The 15,280-nt window shown below is 50.6% G+C and overlaps 1 protein-coding gene and 1 long non-coding RNA gene across 2 annotated transcripts; both read left to right on the top strand.

Moving 5' to 3' along the window:
* The first annotated feature begins 1,181 nt into the window (after positions 1–1,181).
* GAPDH (glyceraldehyde-3-phosphate dehydrogenase) lies at positions 1,182–6,375 on the top strand. Its single transcript, XM_048820434.2, has 12 exons — positions 1,182–1,343; positions 2,138–2,181; positions 2,926–3,025; positions 3,382–3,488; positions 3,580–3,670; positions 3,886–4,001; positions 4,167–4,248; positions 4,549–4,700; positions 4,861–4,939; positions 5,269–5,352; positions 5,582–5,679; positions 6,060–6,375. Exons 1-12 carry the CDS (start codon positions 1,221–1,223, stop codon positions 6,127–6,129), a joined length of 1,146 nt encoding a protein of 381 aa, XP_048676391.1. The 5' UTR covers positions 1,182–1,220; the 3' UTR covers positions 6,130–6,375.
* Positions 6,376–11,307: 4,932 nt separating this feature from the next.
* Positions 11,308–13,430, top strand: LOC142070618 (uncharacterized). Its single transcript, XR_012666522.1, has 2 exons — positions 11,308–12,312; positions 12,892–13,430. It is a non-coding gene; the product is annotated as an uncharacterized LOC142070618 (long non-coding RNA).
* Positions 13,431–15,280: the final 1,850 nt, after the last annotated feature.

The raw sequence follows: 15,280 nt of genomic DNA on the forward strand, positions 1-15,280 counted from the left end.
CCTGAGTGGAGACAACGCCCTGGCTCACACCAGTGAGAGACCCAGGGGGCCCATCCCCCACGCAGGGCCTTTGAGGGGGATCGGGAGGGGCTTCCAGAGCCCTTGCCCTCTCCCTGCTTGAAAATGTCAGAGCCCCTGAAAACAGGTTCCCCCAATAGAGGGATCCCCTCAGACACCTGTGTGCTTCCCCTCCCCACATTCTTCTCCCCACTGTGTCTCCAGCTTCCTGGGGGATTCTGTCCTCATGCTGTTGACCTTTTCCAGCCCACTGTACAGCAGAGGGGCTCATGCGGGGGTTCACAGGAGCCAAACAAGCAGGTACAGAATAAACCCCATTGAGAAATGTGATGATCCCCCTCCCTGCCATAGCCCTTCAATCCTGGTTTATAATACTCAACTATTACATTCATAGAATACAGCTCCTCACATACAGCTCTAACTATGCCTATTAGGGGTAATCTGCAACCCTCCGGCGATTTCACTCACCAGCGTCCCCCATTCCCAGACACATAGGGCATGCTACTTATTAGTATTTGTATTACAGTAGCACCCAGAGGGCCCAGCCAGGACCATGGGTCCGTTGTGCTGGGCACTGAACATAGCGACAATCCTCTTTCTATTCCAGTCAGCCCCTGCCTCTATAGCTCTCCTAGTACCCCTCAGCCTTGATGGCTGGGCCTGTGCCCTGGGTGCCTTGCGGTATCTATGTTTGCGGTTACAGTGTAGCTGGTAAAAGGAACAGGAGGACTTGTGGCACCTTAGAGACTAACCCATTTATTTGAGCATAAGCTTTCGTGAGCTACTGCTCACTTCATCGGATGCTCAAATAAATGGGTTAGTCTCTAAGGTGCCACAAGTCCTCCTGTTCTTTTTGCGGATACAGACTAACAGGGCTGCTACTCTGAAACCTCTCAGTGTAGCTGGTGAATCCAACTGCCTGTGTCTCGTCTCACAAACTTGCACGGGATTCATGGGTTGGAGTCCCCCTCTGCCTCCGCCTTGCACAGCAAGTGGGGGACACAGGAAAGATCTGTGAGCGATTGGCTGTCTGGGGCTTGCGAGAGGCGAGAGAGGGGGAGCCCCCACCCCCTGCCTTTCCTTTGTAGGATAGGGAGTGCAAGAGAACAGCCAAAAATGGGTGTGGGAGGAGGGAGGCGCGCAACCCAGCAGCATTAGGGCTGCACGTACACTGCTCCGTGCTGCCCTCCGCCTCTGATTTGATGCTTTCTCAAAAGGCTGGGCCCAGCAATTACCATACGGGGATCTATAAAGGCCAGGGCAGCGAGCCTTCCTCCCTTTACCTTCCCCTTACTGCAGGCGTGCGGGTCAGAGGCAGCCCCCAGGTAAGAAAGGGCTCACCACGATGTGGAGCCGGCAACTGGGGAGGCCTCCCGCTGCGCTCCTGGGCAGCAAGGCTGGCCGCTCTGGGGTGGCGGAGGACGGAGTGCGGGTCTCGGGCTGCTGGAGGAATAAAGAACGTGCTGGCCAAGAGCGGGGGCGGCTGGATTCTGGGGACAGGCAGCATCTCGCTGCCCTGCTGGGAAGGGGGCTGGGGCCGGCGTTAGGTCGGAGGGCGCTGAGAAGTTGCAGGGGCAGGTGCACGTGAGGCTCTGGCTGAATCCGGAGTCTCCTTTGTGCTCAGGCGGGACAAGCAAAATGGAGGCGCAGCAGGGGCCGGGGGGGGAGGGGAAGGCTCTGTTACCGGTACTTGGTGTCCCAAGGGGGGCTTTGGGAGGGGGGGCGAGGCGACAAAACCCGATGGGGGCGGCGAGGGGGGGGAGTAACTGCCCGACGTGCGCTGCAAACGGAGCCGGGAGTGGAGCGTGGCGGGTGCTGGCCAAGGCAGGAGGAAGTCGCCCTGTGACCGAGTCGCTCTCTGCGGGAAGTGGGTTTGGAGGCCCCAGCAGGGCGCCTGGGTCCCGCCCCGCACGCACGCGTGGGGCTCCGGTGCTCCGACCCCCACACACCCAGTCCCCGCCTGGAGGGGCTCTCCGGCCCGGCGCCGCGGCTTAAGGGCCAGTTTGCTGGAGACCTCCACCTCCCGGCGGGGGGAGGCGCAGGCTGGGGCCGGGCGCGTGGCTGGGGGGTGCGGGTCCCGCTGTCCTTCGAGGGTGTCTCACCCCCGCCCTCTCCGCAGGAGCATCGCGGCAGAGACACGATGGTGAAGGTCGGAATTAACGGGTGAGTCTCGGCGGGGCTGCCCCTAGGGGCAGTGTAAGGCCCCAGGGTGTGGGCGGGGAGGGGAGGGGCACGGGTCTCTTTCTGTGGCAGCGCTGGGGGTCCGTGGGCGGCAGCCGCCGTGGCCACCCCTTGCGCCAAGGGCGTGGCAAGGTCACCTGGGCCGCGGCTAGCCTGCCCGGCCCCACCCTGCAGCGGCCTGACCCCCGGGCTGGACAGCGGCTGTGGGCCCTTGGCGGGGCGGTCCTAGCCCGGGTGACTCACGTCTCCCTGCGGCTGCTGGGGGGAGGGGGGCTGTGAGTCACCTCGAGCAGGAAGCGCCGCTGCACGCCGGGCTCCAGTCTCCGCCCGGGAAGGGCGCCAGGGTATCGCGTGTCCTCGCCGGGCCCGGGGAATGTGACCTTTTCCTGCCGCGCCGCGGAGTAACGGGATCCAGGGCCCGGGGTAAATTTAGCGCCCGACCTTTGGGGGCGCGGGCTGGAGCAAGTGGCGGGGGGAGGCGGCGCTGCGGTTCTGTGTTAATCTCTGCTCGCCCCTTGCAGGGCTGCAGCGCCCTGGGGACCCCTCCTACCTCATGGCCTTTGCGCCTCCGGGCTGGGAAACAGCAGAGCGTCGGGGTCTCCTTTGTATCCCCGGGTCTGAATCTGGGGCAGCCGCTGGAATGAAGCCAAGTCTGAGCTCCCCATCAGAACAGGGGTTCCCTTCCTGAGCCGGGGTGTGCACCAACCAATTCTGTTCCTCTCCTAGATTTGGCCGTATCGGCCGCCTGGTCACCAGAGCTGCCTTCATCTCTGGCAAAATCCAGATTGTAGCAATCAATGACCCATTCATTGACCTCAACTACATGGTGAGTGGGACCCTGATCTCTAACTTTGAGCTTGCTGTGCGTGGCCTGTGCTGGTCCTCTACCGCAGTACCCCAAGGGTGGGGAAGGAATGCAATTATCTGACCTATGGATTATATAGTTTCCTGGTGAAACCCAGGGGATGAGAGATCAGATTAATAGGACAGGGAATTCTCAACTGAGCCAAGCTCAGATGAGCAAGGTCACTATAGGCTGCAGCAAACTACAGCCGCCAGGTCCCGTGGCTATAAATCAGGATTGAGGGGCATGAACAGAGCTATGGGTGGGTTTTGAGGATTGAAATAGGGGAGCTTTGAGAATGCAGCCAGTGCTCGACTTCCATCTGTTTTTACCCCTAGGCTTACATGTTCAAATATGACTCCACTCATGGTCGTTTTCATGGCACTGTCAAGGCTGAAAATGGAAAACTTGTGATAAATGGAAACCAAATTACCATTTTCCAGGAGTGAGTATGACTCTTCCTCCCCTTTCCTTTGGAGCTATGGGAGAGGGCATTTGACAACCCTGCAGTTCCTAAACTGTCTGTCTCCTTTTAGGCGTGATCCTGCTAACATCAAGTGGGGAGATGCTGGAGCAGAGTATGTTGTAGAATCCACTGGAGTCTTCACCACCATGGAGAAGGCGGGCGTGAGTGATGGGTCACATCTGGCTTGGGTGTGGGAGGGAAAAGGTGTAGGGATCACTCCCTCCCCTGCAGGTGCAAGGTGGTATGTACAGACTTATCCCTGCCTGAGGATGTATTGCAGTAGGATTTGGGGGGGGCAGGGAGGGCAAGGTGTCCCAAATGTGCTGCTTTACTGGCGCTGTAGAGGACTCTGTTAATGTTGGTCTGTCTCCCTCAGGCTCACCTGAAGGGTGGAGCTAAGCGTGTCGTCATCTCTGCTCCCTCGGCCGATGCACCTATGTTTGTGATGGGTGTCAACCATGAGAAATATGACAAGTCTCTGAAAATTGTCAGGTGAGGATGGGGGGGATTAGGGTTGAACCTGAGGTGCAGAGCTGACCTTCTCATTACCTTCTCATGTGAGCATGTGTGGGGGAGCTGAGTGATCCTGCAGAGGGACCCCCTTCTGTGGGGTGGGCCCTGACTGCCTCTGGCTGACTGTGCCTCTTTTTCTTCCAGCAATGCTTCCTGCACCACCAACTGCCTGGCTCCTTTGGCCAAGGTCATCAATGACAACTATGGCATAGTGGAAGGTCTCATGGTAGGTGATCTGGAGGCACAGAACCCCTTATTCCTGAAAACCCCCCACACCAGCTCTGTTTGTGGGGCAAACCACAGAGCTCTGAAGGATGCCTCTCTCCCAAGACTTTCCCCAGCCCACAGGTTTGGGTGGAGAGGGATGGTGGCTGTGAACCATAGAGCAGGAGAGACAGCCTCCCTATGCTGCCTGGAATAGAGGAAAAGGGAGGGTTGGCAGGAAGAATACTTTAGTTCAGTGCGATGAGGCTCTGTGTGGATGTTGATTCTATTCTAACCCCCCACACCCCCTTTTAACTTCCAGACTACTGTCCATGCCATCACAGCCACACAGAAGACTGTGGATGGCCCCTCTGGAAAGCTGTGGCGTGATGGCAGAGGTGCTGCCCAGAACATCATCCCAGCATCTACTGGGGCTGCTAAGGCTGTGGGCAAGGTCATTCCGGAGCTGAATGGGTGAGTGTCAGTTCCGTGCATCCCTTGTTTTGGGGCACAGGGACATCAGAAGGGGCAAGGAACCTGCAGCTGGCCCACTTTGCCCTCCTCAGTAGGATATGCGGAAGCCCTGATTGGGGGCAGAAGCCTGTTCTGATCCATTTCTCTCTCTCTCTCTCAGGAAGCTCACTGGAATGGCTTTCCGTGTTCCAACTCCCAATGTCTCTGTCGTGGACCTTACCTGTCGCCTGGAAAAACCAGTGAGTATTGCAGGAAGGGGACCAGGCAGGCCCTGGAGCAACTTCCCTGTACCCCCAACGCTTCTGTCAGATCCTCAACCTATGGGGAAGGGAGCAGCTGCTTTTCAGTCTCCATCCTATTTGGAACTAGCCCCTTGTTGCTTGCTTGTTGTGGCTCTGAGAGATTATGCAAGGGGCTGCCCCTGTCTGGTGTAGTACCTGGCATAACTAGGTCCTAGCTATGCATCTCTGCTGTGCTGTATCAAAACTGTGGCTGCAACCTTCCCTGGGAAGCAGCTACCACTCCATGGGGCCTGGGATGCTCTGACTTCCGTTTGTCACTCTCTCAGGCCAAGTATGATGACATTAAGAAGGCGGTGAAAAGTGCCTCTGAGGGGCCTATGAAGGGCATCCTGGGATACACAGAGGACCAGGTAAACTCTCACCATTGTTTAATCAGATTATTGGGGAGGAATGGAGTGAATACCTCCTCGCATGATGGGAAAAGGGAAGCAACCTTTTGGGACATCAAATACTCAATCTTTCCTCCCCCTGGGAGTGTTCATGGATCAGGGTGTCAATAACATCGTTGTGGGATGGGGGGGATGGAGTTGAGGACAAAAGGGGTGTGTCAGTCTTTCCATCTTCCCTCCCCACTTGTAGGTTGTCTCCTCTGACTTCAACAGCGAGACCCACTCATCCATCTTTGATGCGGCTGCTGGCATCGCTCTCAATGATCACTTTGTCAAACTGGTCTCCTGGTATGGAGAAGAGAGGCTGTGGGGATGCCAGATTTGGAGGGTTGTTTCTCTGGGATAGGTTGGGAATCCAGGGGAGACTTTGGGGGCACTTAAGGGCAAGCTTTGCATTCTATCCCTCTATTGCCTCCAGATGGAATTTTAGGTGGAGAACACTTTGCGGCCGGCAGCAGAATTTGGTTGGCAAAGAGGCAGTATCTGCCTAGGAAGACCTCAGATACTAGGGGGTCAACTTCACTCTATATGAACAGCAGTTTCCAATCTTTCCCAGCTGGGGGAAGGGAGGTTGTTCTGGAGCTTGGTGGGGGGGGCGGGGACTCCCTGTGGGAGTGCATAAGGGGTCTGCCCATCCCTAACTGCTCCTTCTCTGCTTCTGTCACCAGGTACGACAATGAGTTTGGATACAGCAACCGTGTTGTGGACTTGTTAGTTCACATGGCATCTAAGGAGTAAACCAGGTGCATGGATCAGCCTGTGCCTGGGGAATGAGGTGTGGGGGAAAAGGATCACTGGAGGCCCTTGTTCCTCCCACCCTCTCCTCACCACCACTCAGCTCTGCAGCAAGAAGCCAGTTCTGTTCCATCTGTCTTCCCCATTCCTCTACTTTGTCTCTGAAGCTTGGGGGAGGTGGAGAGGCTAACAGAAGCTGACCTGTTTCTATACCACATTTTCTTAAATAAAGTAATAGCTATCCTAAAATATTCCTGTCTGTCTGTCAGGAGAGACCACAAAGGGCTCATAGCATGTGTTGCTGTGGCCACTGATATAGCCTGGGACTTTTCCACCACCCCAAATGGTAGCTACTGGCCAGGAAATACAGCTGTTGTAAACTAAGAATATTTCATACAAGACTAAAATTAAGGTTTAATCCAAGCAGTCAAAACTTGGGAAATGGCAGAAGAAAGGTTGTGCAGAGTGTGGTTAGATTTTTTTTTTTTTTTGAGAGGTGGGGTGGTGTCCCCTCTATGGGCTGCCCTAGCCCTGTACACACAGCTGGCATGGTAGACTTCGAGGAAACTGCCCAATGACCACAAGATCCGTTAAGCAATGAAAGCACCCAGCCAGGTTTGTCAATGAAGCATAGTACTAGTGTCCCACAGACTACTAGACCACTAATGCACGTATGCCTGTAACAATGGACCAGCTCAGTGAATGGTGGGACTTTCTGTTCCTCCCTAGGCCAGACAAAGATACTCCCTCTGAGATACATTTTTATATCCAGATGCAAACAAGTTAGTACTCCCCCTCTAATGTAGTTACTGCCCCTAATGTGGCTAGTTATTACCCATTACCTTGAATGTGTTGGTTTAATTAAAACATTTCTATTACATACTATCCGCCTGACCTTATCTTTTAGCAGGGTTCAGTGTGTTCCTGCTATTCTTGAGGAATGTTTCTGTACCATCCTTGATATCAGGATGTTTTGGTACCCCTTAATATCAGGATGTGTTTGAGAGTACTTTGTGACTAGCACTTCTTAGGAATGTGTATTTTTGCGATATAAGCCATGTTCTTGCCAGATTCTGTGAGCAGGCCCTGCCTCCTACCAGGCCTCTGATACAAGGGTTTATGTTTCAGGCTTTCTTCCTACTATGCAGGGAACCTTAAATCTGCCTTTTAATGATAGTCAAGCTACATGATCATATATAGTGCCTTTTTTAATCCATAAGCCCTATGCTTCGTTCATTCAGAGCACATGAACAATAGATGAGGTGGGGTTGTATGAATGAAGTTTTACTACAGTTCTTGTGTAATGCTGGGCCTTAACTTTCAGGGGTGGCTGCTAATTGTGTTCTTGTCAGTGTCACAATTGACAAGGAAAGCTTGACTTTCAGAAGTGTTGATTGAACAACTAACTGAGGTCAGAGTGGCAGGTGCTTAGCAGTTCTGGGAAATATCAGACCCTAGGTCTGCCAAGTTGGGCACTTATACAAATATTTAGCCTTCATCTTTTTTCTCAGTTGCCTTCTAAAATACTTGCCTTAATACTGATAGAAAGCAGGGAAGTAAATTCATTAATGGGGTGAAGTACTTTGTGTGACAGGTTTGATCACAGAAACCCTCTTGGGGCTGCCAACTGATGTGCCAAGACTACTTCTGCCCCTGCTTTCCCTGCCAGCTTGGGACTCCAGCACCCTGTCTGGTTGAGCCAGGCACCCCAGTCTGCTCCCACACAGATCCAGGGTCTGAACCACGCCGCCCCAAAGCTGCAGACTTAACTGAAAGCAGCTTAAGAAGTGTTCCTGTCTTTAACACTCAGATGCTCAATTCCCAATGGGAGCCAAACCCCAAATCTGTTTTACCCTGTATAAAGCTTATACAGGGTAAACACACAAATTGTTCGCTCTCTGAAACACTGATTGAGAGAGATGCACAGCTGTTTGCCCCCCCCCCCCAGGTATTTAATACATACTCTGTTAATAAGTAAAAAGTGATTTTATTAAAAACAAAGTAGGATTTAAGTGGTTCTAAGTAATAACAAAGTGAATAACCCAGCAAAGCAAAATAAAATAAAACACGCAAGTCTTAAGTCTAGTACAGTAATAAAACTGAATACAGATAATATCTCATCCTCAGATGTCTCAACAAGTTTCTTTCACAGACTGGATGCCTACCGAGTTTGGGCACAATCCTTTCCCCTGGTACAGCCCTTGTTCCAGCTCAGGTGGGAGCTAGGGGATTTCTCATGATGGCCGCCCCTTTGTTCTGTTCCACCCACTTATATATCTTTTGCATAAGGCAGGAATCCTTTGTCCCTCTGGTTTCCCACCCCTCCTCAATGGAAAAGCACCAGGTTAAAGATGGATTCCAGTTCAGGTGACATGGTCACATGTCACTGTAAGACTTCATTACCCACTTACCAGCCCACAGGTATACAGGAAGATTTACAAGTAAACAGAGCCATCTACAGTCAGTTGTCCTGGTTAATGGAAGCCATTAAGATTCCAAACCACCATCAATGGCCCACACTTTGCATAACTACAATAGGACCTCAGAGTTATGCTTCATATTTCTAGTTTCAGATACAAGAGTGATACATTTATACAAATAGGATGACCACACTCAGTAGATTATAAGCTTTGTAATGATATCTTACAAGAGACTTTTTGCATGAAGCATATTCCAGTTACATTATATTCACACCCATTAGCATATTTTTATAAAATCATATGGAGTGCAATGTCACACTTGGCTATTGTGGGTGTCATGAAAATAAAAGATGTTCAGTGTCAGGTTTGGATGGTGTATGATTAAGGATGTGGCACTACCTCTGTAATGGAAACAAGCAGCTATTAAATATTTCATGCTCAGTCCCTGATCACGATCCGTCCTGTGTAAGATGTGAGATGGGAGGACAGTACAGTATATCATGTAACTAGGTATTGTCGCTTTATTTGGTTATAACATTCCAAAGTCAATCATCCCAACTAGAAAAAGTTGCCTTTGTAATATTTGGTCCTGTTGTTCATATGTATTAGTGTAGTTTAAATTTGTATGATCACCTAGATATAGAGCTGCTAGATAGTATTTCTCTTATCTTAGTTACACAAGTAGCTCCTGGCCTCATTTACTATCCACCATCCAAACCATGCCCTGAAAACATAACTTATTTTCACAGCTCACATGTGAGCTAAGAGGTATATTACTATGCTCATGTTGCAAAGAAGGGCTAGTGAGGCATAGCTTAAGGCAAAATATATCCACTAATTTTGGGTACCTGATTTCATTCACCTGAGTCTTGAATCTTCAGAGTACTTAACATTATCTTTCACTTTCTATGTGCCCAGCACAGTGCCTATTGATCTCAGAAGTGAGTGCTCAGCACTTCTGCAGATCAGAGCCCAAGATCTCAAATTAAGCGTATGAGGGGAAGAACTGCCTGCCCTGTGAAAGGAAGGTGTTCTACAGCCTAGTCTAATTCATCACACATCCATAACTGTCTGACTGACCGAGGCTGGGGTCCTGTGGAAAAATTAGTATCTAATCATGTAATTAAAGATTTGATGGTGGGGGTGGGGGTCACATGTAACTTCAATTCTGGAATTTCCTACCATCTGAGTGCATAACAATACACGCTCAGCTATACTGAAAAGTGGGGTTGCAATTTTCCTAGGCTTGCAAGAAGGGAAACAAAACTTTCATTGTAATAGCCGTGTTAGTCTGTATTCACAAAAAGAAAAGGAGTACTTGTGGCACTTTAGAGACTAACCAATTTATTTGAGCATAAGCTTTCGTGAGCTACAGCTCACTTCATCGGATGCATTCAGTGGAAAATACAGTGAGGAGATTTATATACACACAGAACATGAAAAAATGGGTGTTATCATACACGCTCTAAGGAGAGTGATCACTTAAGGTGAGCTATTACTGGCAGGAGAGCGGGACGGGAGAAAACTTTTTGTAGTGATAATCAAGGTGGGCCATTTCCACCAGTTAACAGGAACGTCTGAGGAGCGGTGGGGGATGGGGGAAATAAACATGGAGAAATAGTTTTACTTTGTGTAATGACACATCCACTCCCAGTCTCTATTCAAGCCTAAGTTAATTGTATCCAGTTTGCAAATTAATTCCAATTCAGCAGTCTCTCGTCGGAGTCTGTTTTTGAAGTCTTTTTGTTGTAATATTGCAACCTTTAGGTCTGTAATCGAGTGACCAGAGAGATTGAAGTGTTCTCCAACTGGTTTATGAATGTTATAATTCTTGACATCTGATTTGTGTCCATTTATTCTTTTACGTAGAGACTATCCAGTTTGACCAATGTACATGGCAGAGGGGCATTGCTGGTACATGATGGCATATATCACATTGGAAGATGTACAGGTGAACGAGCCTCTGATAGTGTGGCTGATGTGATTAGGCCCTATGATGGTGTCCCCTGAATAGATATGTGGACACAGTTGGCAACGGGCTTTGTTGCAAGGATAGGTTCCTCGGTTAGTGGTTCTGTTGTGTGGTTGCTGGTGAGTATTTGCTTCAGGTTGGGGGGCTGTCTGTAAGCAAGGACTGGCCTGTCTCCCAAGATCTGTGAGAGTGATGGGTCGTCCTTCAGGATCGGTTGTAGATCCTTGATGATGCGTTGGCGAGGTTTTAGTTGGGGGCTGAAGGTGATGGCTAGTGGCATTCTGTTATTTTCTTTGTTGGGCCTGTCCTGTAGTAGGTGACTTCTGGGTACTCTTCTGGCTCTGTCAATCTGTTTCTTCACTTCAGCAGGTGGGTATTGTAGTTGTAAGAATGCTTGATAGAGATCTTGTAGGTGTTTGTCTCTGTCTGAGGGGTTGGAGCAAATGCGGTTGTATTGTAGAGCTTGGCTGTAGATGATGGATCGTGTGGTGTGGTCTGGGTGAAAGCTGGAGGTATGTAGGTAGGAATAGCGGTCAGTAGGTTTCCGGTATAGGGTGGTGTTTATGTGACCATCGCTATTTCCCCCACCCCCCACTGCTCCTCAGACGTTCCTGTTAACTGCTGGAAATGGCCCACCTTCATTATCACTACAAAAGGTTTTCTTCCCGCCAGCCCCCCGCACTCCTGCTGTTAATAGCTCATCTTAAGTGATCACTCTCCTTAGAGTGTGTATAACACCCATTTTTTCATGTTCTGTGTGTATATAAATCTCCTCACTGTATTTTCCACTGAATGCATCCGATGAAGTGAGCTGTAGCTCACAAAACCTTATGGTCAAATAAATTGGTTAGTCTCTAAGCCCTGGTCAACACTAGGAGTTGAGGTCGAATTTAGCAGTGTTAAATCGATTTAACCCTGCACCCATCCACATGACGAAGCCCTTTATTTCGACTTAAAGGGCTCTTAAAATCGATTTCCTTACTCTACCCCCGACAAGGGGATTAGCACTGAAATTGGCCTTGCTGGGTCAAATTTGGGGTACTGTGGACGCAATTAGACAGTATTGGCCTCTGGGAGCTATCCCACAGTGTTCCATTGTGACTGCTCTGGACAGGACTCTCAACTCAGATGCACTGGCCAGGTAGACAGAAAAAGGCCCGCGAACTTTTGAATTTCAGTATTCTGTTTGGCCAGCGTGGCAAGCTGCAGGTGACCATGCAGAGCTCATCAGCAGAGATGACCATGATGGAATCCCAGAATCGCAAAAGAGCTCCAGCATGGACCGAACGGGAGGTACGGGATCTGATCGCTGTATGGGGAGAGGAATCTGTGCTATCAGAACTCCGTTCCAGTTTTTGAAATGCCAAAACATTTGTCAAAATCTCCCAAGGCATGAAGGACAGAGGCCATAACAGGGACCCGAAGCAGTGCCGTGTGAAACTTAAGGAGCTGAGGCAAGCCTACCAGAAAACCAGAGAGGCAAACGGCTGCTCCGGGTCCGAGCCCCAAACATGCTGCTTCTATGATGAGCTGCGTGCCATTTTAGGGGGTTCAGCCACCACTACCCCAGCCGTGTTGTTTGACTCCTTCAATGGAGATGGAGGCAACATGGAAGCAGGTTTTGGGGACGAGGAAGATGATGATGATGAGGTTGTAGATAGCTCACAGCAAGCAAGCGGAGAAACCATTTTCCCCAACAGCCAGGAACTGTTTCTCACCCTGGACCTGGAGCCAGTACCCCCGAACCCACCCAAGGCTGCCTCCTGGACCCACCAGGTGGAGAAGGGACCTCTGGTGAGTATACCTTTTAAAATCTTATACATGGTTTAAAAGCAAACATGTTTAATGATTAATTTGCCCTGGCATTAGTGGCTCTCCTGGATATACTCCCAAAGCCTTTGCAAAAGGTTTCTGGGGAGGGCAGCCTTATTCCATCCACCATGGTAGGACACTTTACCACTCCAGGCCAGTAGCGCGTACTCAGGAATCATTGTAGAACAAAGCATTGCAGTGTATGTTTGCTGGCATTCAAACAACATCCGTTCTTTATCTCTCTGTGTTATCCTCAGGAGAGTGATATCATTCATGGTCACCTGGTTGAAATAAGGTGCTTTTCTTAAGGGGACACTCAGAGGTGCCCATTCCTGCTGGGCTGCTTGCCTGTGGCTGAACAGAAATGTTCCCCACTGTTAGCCACGGGGAGGGGGGACGGGCTAGCCACATGCTGGGGGGAGACAAAATGCGACCTTGTAACGAAAGCACATGTGCTATGTATATAATGTTAACAGCAAGGTTTACCATGAAAGAGTGTACCCATTGTTCTACAAAATGTGTCTTTTTAAATACCACTGTCCCTTTTTTTCTCTCCACCAGCTGCATGTGTTTCAAGGATCACAGGATCTTCTCCTTCCCAGAGGCTAGCGAATATTAGAAGGCGGAAAAAAAAACAGTCGTAATGAAATGTTCTCTGCGCTCATGCTGTCCTCTCACAATGACAGAGCACAGACGAATGCATGGAGGCAGACAATGTCAGAGTGCAGGAAAGCACAAAATGACCTGGAGGAGAGTTGGTGGGCTGAAGAGAGTAAGTGGTGGGCTGAAGAGGGGGCTGAAGCTGAAAGGTGGCGGCAGTGTGATGAGAGGAGGCAGGATTCAATGCTGAGGCTGCTGCAGGACCAAACCAGTATGCTCCAGTGTATGGCTGAGCTGCAGCAAAGGCAGCTGGAGCACAGACTGCCACTGCAGCCCCTGAGTAACCAACTGCCCTCCTCCCCAAGTTCCATAGCCTCCACACCCAGACGCCCAAGAACGCGGTGGGGGGGCCTCCGGCCAACCAGCCACCCCACCACAGAGGATTGCCCAAAAAAAAGAAGGCTGTCATTCAATAAATTTTAAAGTTGTAAACTTTTAAAGTGCTGTGCTTAAAGTGCTGTGTGGCATTTTCCTTCCCTCCTCCACCACCCCTCCTGGGCTACCTTGGTAGTCATCCCCCTATTTGTGTGATGAATGAATAAAGAATGCATGAATGTGAAGCAACAATGACTTTATTGCCTCTGCAAGCGGTGATTGATGGGAGGAGGGGCGGGTGGTTAGCTTACAGGGAAGTAGAGTGAACCAAGGGGCGGGGGGTTTCATCAAGGAGAAACAAACAGAACTTTCAAACCGTAGCCTGGCCAGTCATGAAACTGGTTTTCAAAGCTTCTCTGATGCGTACCGCGCCCTCCTGTGCTCTTCTAACCGCCCTGGTGTCTGGCTGCGCGTAACCAGCAGCCAGGCGATTTGCCTCAACCTCCCACCCCGCCATAAACGTCTCCCCCTTACTCTCACAGATATTGTGGAGCACACAGCAAGCAGTAATAACAGTGGGAATATTGGTTTCGCTGAGGTCTAAGCGAGTCAGTAAACTGCGCCAGCGCGCCTTTAAACGTCCAAATGCACATTCTACCACCATTCTGCACTTGCTCAGCCTGTAGTTGAACAGCTCCTGACTACTGTCCAGGCTGCCTGTGTACGGCTTCATGAGCCATGGCATTAAGGGGTAGGCTGGGTCCCCAAGGATACATATAGGCATTTCAACATCCCCAACAGTTATTTTCTGGTCTGGGAATAAAGTCCCTTCCTGCAGGTGTTCAAACAGACCAGAGTTCCTGAAGATGCGAGCGTCATGTACCTTTCCCGGCCATCCCACGTTGATGTTGGTGAAATGTCCCTTGTGATCCACCAGAGCTTGCAGCACTATCGAAAAGTACCCCTTGCGGTTTATGTACTCGGCGGCTTGGTGCTCCGGTGCCAAGATAGGGATATGGGTTCTGTCTATGGCCCCACCACAGTTAGGGAATCCCATTGCAGCAAAGCCATCCACTATGACCTGCACATTTCCCAGGGTCACTACCCTTGATATCAGCAGATCTTTGATTGCGTGGGCTACTTAGAATCATAGAATCATAGAATATCAGGGTTGGAAGGGACCTCAGGAGGTCATCTAGTCCAACCCCCTGCTCAAAGCAGGACCAATCCCCAATTTTTGCCCCAGATCCCTAAATGGCCCCCTCAAGGGTTGAACTCACAGCCCTGGGTTTAACAGGCCAATGCTCAAACCACTGAGCTATCCCTCACCCCCAAATGATGCTACTTGCATCACAGCTGCCCCCACAGTAGATTTGCCCACTCCAAATTGATTCCCAACTGACCGGTAGCTGTCTGGTGTTGCAAGCTTCCACAGGGCTATCGCCACTCGCTTCTCAACTGTGAGGGCTGCTCTCATCTTGGTTTTCATGCGCTTCAGGGCAGGGGAAAGCAAGTCACAAAGTTCCATGAAAGTGCCCTTACGCATGCGAAAGTTTTGCAACCACTGGGAATCGTCCCAGACCTGCAACACTATGAGGTCCCAACAGTCTGTGCTTGTTTCCCGAGCCCAGAATCGGTGTTCCACAGCATGAACCTGCCCCATTAGCACCATGATGCATGCATTGGCAGGGCCCATGCTTTCAGAGAAATCTGTGTCCATGTCCTGATCACTCACGTGACCGCGCTGACGTTGCCTCCTCGCCCGGTATCGCTTTGCCAGGTTCCGGTGCTGTATATACTGCTGGATAATGCGTGTGGTGTTTAATGTGCTCCTAATTGCCAAAGTGAGCTGAGCGGCCTCCATGCTTGCCTTGGTATGGCGTCCGCACAGAAAAAAGGCACGGAACGATTGTCTGCTGTTGCTCTGACGGAGGGAGGGGCGACTGAGGACACGGCTTACAGGGTTGGCTTCAGG

The sequence above is a fragment of the Caretta caretta genome, chromosome 1 (assembly GCF_965140235.1).
Source record: "Caretta caretta isolate rCarCar2 chromosome 1, rCarCar1.hap1, whole genome shotgun sequence".
Taxonomy (NCBI): domain Eukaryota; kingdom Metazoa; phylum Chordata; order Testudines; family Cheloniidae; genus Caretta; species Caretta caretta.

What these genes read in the sequence shown, in the direction of transcription:
- GAPDH (XM_048820434.2), top strand. Translation starts at nt 1,221, where the DNA reads ATGCTTTCTCAAAAGGCTGGGCCCAGCAATTACCATACGGGGATCTAT. An exon ending in TCATTGACCTCAACTACATG is followed by an intron (nt 3,026 to 3,381) that starts GTGAGTGGGACC and finishes TTTTACCCCTAG; the next exon opens with GCTTACATGTTCAAATATGA. An exon ending in CCTGTCGCCTGGAAAAACCA is followed by an intron (nt 4,940 to 5,268) that starts GTGAGTATTGCA and finishes TCACTCTCTCAG; the next exon opens with GCCAAGTATGATGACATTAA.